At 33.6% G+C, this 6000-nt stretch overlaps 1 protein-coding gene across 2 annotated transcripts in view; it reads left to right on the top strand.

Moving 5' to 3' along the window:
• The first annotated feature begins 837 nt into the window (after positions 1-837).
• LOC127789868 (nudix hydrolase 3) overlaps positions 838-6000 on the top strand; it is a 105423-nt gene continuing 100260 nt past the window's right edge. The window contains exon 1 of one of the 2 annotated variants that reach the window (XM_052318919.1): positions 838-1238. In XM_052318919.1, coding sequence (XP_052174879.1) covers positions 1147-1238 — 92 coding nt within the window. In that variant the 5' untranslated portion in view covers positions 838-1146. The remainder of the gene's footprint in view (positions 1239-6000) is intronic. The other variant, XM_052318920.1, reaches the window with a different exon arrangement.

The following is a 6000-nucleotide window of genomic DNA, read 5'->3' as shown; positions in this document are numbered from 1 at the left end:
CACAATTGAAATCAGTAATATATCATTAATTCTATGAGCAATGTGATATGTTATAAGCGCCACATTTAATAGATATTCAACCAACATCTACCCATAAGTCTACTATTTGCATTTCATGCAACATGACAATTGACTTACCATCTTTTGTTATTATTATTTCATACTAATCAAATGTAATAGACTATGAACTAGTTTATAATTGATTAATCATAGACCCTATCTGATAAATCTTAGGACTAGGAATATTTTTAAGAAATTCTATATTATAGATCTTTGTTATATATTTTTAACAACTTAAGAATATGATCATCAGAAAATCTAGGGAGTCATTTATATACATTTAGATAGTAATGAATAAAGAAATGATCATTTTATTAATTACAATAATATTATACATGTATTCTTATTATATACTATATGTCATTTAAATCTAATATTAGAGCATATATGACTAACACTAATATATTTAAATTATTAATATCTCCTCCTATGATCAAGAACAATCTAGAAATAAATTATTTCAAAAAATTTTTCCCATTCTCAGTTATTCAAAGTCAATTTTCTTGTATTTATTTATATGGACTTTGTTATGTATAAATCAAACATAATCATTACATACTAAAACTAATTATTGAAAGTAAAATAATAATATAAAAAATAAAATTAACATTCCATCTCACATCTTAACTTTTTAAATCAAAAGACGATTAACAAAAATTGTTAAAGAGTGAAGCTTCTCCAAAGATTTGTTACTTAAGTGACGTAAGCATCTTAGTAGTAGTCATCCAGTCACTTGGGTATTGTTTGATTATCACATGCTTCTCAACAAGTCTGCATCTAATTAGTAGTCATCCAGTCGCTTGGGTATTGCTTGATTATCACATGCTTCTCAATAAGATTTGCATCTAATTAGTAGTCATCCAGTCACTTGGGTATTCCTTGATTATCACATGCTTCTCAATAAGATTTGCATCTAATTAGTAGTCATCCATCACTTGGGTATTATTTGATTATCGCATGCTTCTCAAAAGATTTGTCATTTATGTCACGCATGCATCTAACTAGTAGTCATTCAGTCACATGTGTATTGTTTGAATGTGATGCCATTGTTGAATTGGGTTTAGCGAGAGAGGGAGAAGCGGAGCTATGGTCAAACCAGAGATCGAGCACCCAATGGAAGAGGAGCGACTCGATGTTCTCACCCAGACTGGTCAGAAAACTGGCATCTCCAAACCCAGGCAAGCCCTTCCTCGATCGCTCTCTATTCGTTCCTGTACTTTTGCTTGGTTGTCGAGAATACGCAAAGAAAAGGGCTCACTAATTCCAGGTTAAAGCAAAGCTGTCGACTTAAATTTCCGGGCAATCGAAATGACATTATGGGTTTATGTCTTGATAGTCCGTGATTTCTGTTTTTGACAGCACTGAAGTGACGCCTTTGCCAGTTCTCTGAGGGTTTTTTGAGTTTCAGTGTTTATGCTCGTTTGGCTGCCGGGAAAAAGAAAGAAAATTTAATTATGTTTTCTAGTTGTTTGCATTTTCCATGGATGAATGTATGATTGTTTTGTTGTCTTGTATTGGCTTCTAATCTCATGTAGGTTTAATTTGTTTAATTAGTACTTATGTAAGAAGAATCATTTAAAGTTAAACCTTACAAAGCTGATGTTAGAAGATCAGGAACAGCTCTAGGATGGAGAATCAGCAGCATTTGGTAATAGATGTTGAGGTAGCTATGATTTATATTGATTCTCTTGTTAGTTCGGATGTCTCTTTACTACCTGCGGAAACTAGGGCTTTCCACTTGTCTGCCTGGAGCTATTCAAGAAAGGTGAATAGAACTGGAAACCATTAAGGAGATTTCCAACTTTCTATAATTACAATTAGCATGGTGTGCTACAAGTTTTTTGATCCATGGGATCCCTGGTTGATGAGACAAGAAGGAGATTTCAACTTTCTATAATTATAGTTTGTATTTCAACCTCCAAGTTTTTGATCCATCACCAATCCCTGGGTAATGATACAAGGATTCTTCTTATTTTTACAAGGAGTGGTGTTTTTGTTACTCCTACAGAGTTACAACTATGGCTGTGCAAGTCCTAGCTGCATGATGCACTCCACAGCTATTTCCTATGTGTCCTGAATATAAAATACAGAAGAGCATCGATGCATAATTTGGTTGCCTAGACCTAGTTGACAGTTGTCAAAGGAGCTCCTAACTGCGCTTTGTGCACCTCTGCTAAAGAGAAGCCTTCCTCCTTAGGCCCTCACCTAAAGGCATGAGTGTGCAAGCACAAGGCACATTATTCATGCGCATTCTGGATACAAGTTATATGCCCCTCATGATGTAGTCATTAAAACATAAGAACAACTAGCTTCTCTAGTTGACCAAAATAGAGAAACCCTCATCAACCTTCAAACAAAAAACATTTTGGAGAACAAGAGTTGCCTTTTGTCAATCAAAGCTTTGAAGAAACAATTTAGTTGACTTCATCAAGGGCTAGCTTCAGCCTTTAGGTAACTCTTTTATTTTTTAACTCACCCGAGGGCTCTAGCTTCAATTTTCTATCTTTTCCAATTCTTATACTTTAGATGAAATCAAATTCTTGTAGATCTGTGAGAGGTGAGGCATCAAGCATGCGAGGTTAACCAGATGATCATCAGAGTTGTCATGCATTGGGAAACTCTGACAAGTGAGGTTGACATGCCAAAGAACCCCATGCTCGTGGGGGCACATGACCTTTCTTTCAATGACCATCCATAGTGTTCTTAGAGGCAAGCACACATCTTTAAACAACAATGGAAACATATGTTTTAAGAGAGAAAAAGGTGGATGACCGAGACGAAGGTGATGTGTCCAGATCATTTGTTTATTAGATGTGGTTAATAGGGATTGAGAGAAAGGAGGCTGGTTTCCCTTTGTTTAACCATTGCCAAGATCCTCAAGGTAGTACAACTTATCACACTCTCTAACAAATCCAATCATCTTCCTCGAGACTTGATCCTGAAACACACAATGAGAGTCAAAAATTGTTATTTTACAATGGAGTTCTTTAGTAATTTTTTAGACAAAGATAAGATTAGTTGAAAGGTTGGGGATTTGAAGGACATTTGTAAGAGATATGGAAGGAGTAAGATGAAGAGTTCCTTGTCCAGCGATGTTAGTGGGACAACCATCAACTACAGTAATTTTTTGGTTTCCTAGGGTTGGTTTATATGAATCAAAGAAAGATATATCATGAATCATATGATCAGTTGCCCTTGAATGTACAACCCATTTACTCGTTTTAGTATGTGATGCTTTAAAAGAATCACTTATAAGACACATACCACTTTTGGCAAGAGAATAAGAACCCACATATTTATTTAGGGATTCAAGAGGATGTCTCAATCTTCCTATGTCTTCTTTGTTGAATTTTGTAGATTCCTCCTTGTCTGGCTGTGCAGTGTCAATTAGTGACTATTTTTCCTGGCCCCATTAGCTTGGCTGTTTACCGTACCAAAACTTGGGCCTTACCGTATAGTTTAAAACAGTTTTCATGAGTGTGGTGAGGTTTGTTGCAGTAGGTGCACCACAATCCATCTCTGCTAAACTGTTTCCTTGATTCAGCTGGACGCAAATTATTGTTTCCTTTATTTCCTTCTTCTCTAGGTCTACGAGAGATCATTGCTACAACCTCTTGTATACGAGGTTCCAACATAACACCTCATCGGCTCTCTTCAGCTCAAACAATTAAGAAACATTCACGAAGAGTTGGTATAAGAACCTTACTAAGGATTTGAACTCTGATATGATCATACTTAGAATTCAATCTTGCAAGAAATTCAAATACTCGGTCATTTTTGAGTAATTCTTGAACCACTTGAATGTCATGGCTGCATTCCAGTTTCAGATCATAGTAGTGATCTATTTCTTGCCAAAATCCAATCATCTAGTTGTAATACTTGGTGACAGACGTTCCCTCTTGTTTGGTAGAACTTACTTGATTCTTTAGCTCATAGATCAATAGTGCATCTTTCTTCTTGGAGTAAGTTTGCTGCAGATTTTTCCATATTTCCTTTGCAATGGTAAGAAACATCTGATTTTTATTGATCTTTGGTTTCATGGGATTCCATAACTAGGACATAATCATTGAATCTTCTTCATCCCATGCCTTGAATCCAGGATCATTTTCTTTTGGGTTGGGATTGATAAGATGTCCTGTCTTCCCACTTCCTTTGAAAAAAGTGCAAACTACCTGACTCCATTGTAGGTAGTTAGTTCCATCAAGCCGGTATAGAGGATTTATTCTCTGGAAATCTCTTCCAGTTGCTACTGTGGTGATAGTCGTAGGTGAGGCCGACAGTTCACTCATAGTAGTTGAGATAGAATCCTGAGAAACGATTGACATATTGTGACAAAGAAGGGAGAATGATTAATAAGGGTTGCGATGAAGGCAAAGTAGGAAGTACGTGTTGGTGGCAATGAAGGCCAGAGATCGATAATGAAGGCTGGAGAGACAAAGAAGGCTAGAAATGAGAAAGGTAATGAAGGCCGGAGAAAAATGCCCTAGAAAGATGGCTTTGATACCTTGTAGGAATTCTCGGAATTCTTGTATATTCATAGCATAGATTTACAATCATATTTAAGTTGAATCTGGACACCTTTATAAGAAAACTATCGATCTATCTTCTAAGGGAACTAGCTATGTAGGAAACTCATACAATTAGGAAACTAACTAATTATTACAAAAAAAAAAAAAAAAACTAACTGTATATTCCATATCTACATTAGGAAACATAATCTTCTTTATTCAATGGTGAGCTCATTAACCAAGTAAGTCTTCCATTTCCATTATTCCAACATGTTTTATGCTATTATAAAACTAAGGCTGCGTTCTCTTTGCGTTTTCAATTTTCAGTTTTGAGTTTTAAATTTATTTTTAGTTTTCTATTTTGATAGTCTGTTTTCAGAAAACTAAAAATGTATTCTTTTTGTCATTTTTAAAAACTGTTTCTTAAAACAGAAAATTAGAAAATGCGTTTACTTTAGAATTTTGAAAAAAATTATTTTATGATATTTTATTCAATGAATTTGATTACTAAATGATAAAATTAACTATTTTTAATAAAATTTTACTATTAAAATAAAATAATAATTTTGATTAATAAATTGATGACATTTGAGTGATAATTTATATTAAATATTATTATACATAATATGTGTAATATACTTAATAATTTACTATATGTTATCTTATATTTTTAATTATAATATAAATATACTATATTTTTTAAATTTTAATAAATATATAATTTTTTTTTGAAATTTAAGAATAATTTTTTTTTTCTTTTTCCTTCTTTTCTTTTTTTCCCTTTTCTTTTTTAGAGCCAAAACATGAAAAATAGATTGTGTTTTCCATGTTTTGGACTTAGAGATTGTTTTGGTTGAAAACAACCAAAACAATATTTTGTTGTTTTGGGTTTCCTTTACAAATTTTTTTCTTATTTTCGAAAATGCATTTTTAAAAATGACAAAGTAAACGCATTTTCATTGTTTTAGAAAACTGAAAACTAAAAAAGTCCTGAAAATAACAAAGAGAACGCAACCTAAATTTTTATTAATTTTGATAACATTTAGCTATTACTATAGTGTTAGTTATTTTTCATTTATGATTTCATGATTTTGCATTTGCCACTTTATAGTTTCAAATTGAAAGTGGTGGATATAAGTATTTTATACATGTTTTGAATGAATGTATGCATGCCTCAAATTTATGAGGTGTGTGCCTTAAGTCTATGAGACGTGCCTGAGCCTTGCGCCTCTGGACCAAGCACTCCTCAATTCGCCTTGTGCTGTTGACAACTATGCTAGTAGTGGATTCTCCTTTTGGTGGTATTGTGCAATCCATAACTAATTCTCAGGTGTCCTGAAGTTAAAATCCACTCTCCATTAGAAGAGGCAGCAAGGCATAATTTTGTTGCTTAGAACTAGTAGTGGATTCTATTTTGGTGCTCTTATCCATT

Source organism: Diospyros lotus, chromosome 14 (assembly GCF_014633365.1).
Source record: "Diospyros lotus cultivar Yz01 chromosome 14, ASM1463336v1, whole genome shotgun sequence".
Classification (NCBI taxonomy): domain Eukaryota; kingdom Viridiplantae; phylum Streptophyta; class Magnoliopsida; order Ericales; family Ebenaceae; genus Diospyros; species Diospyros lotus.
Note: the sequence above shows the minus strand (reverse complement) of the source record. Positions and strands in the feature narration are given on the sequence as shown.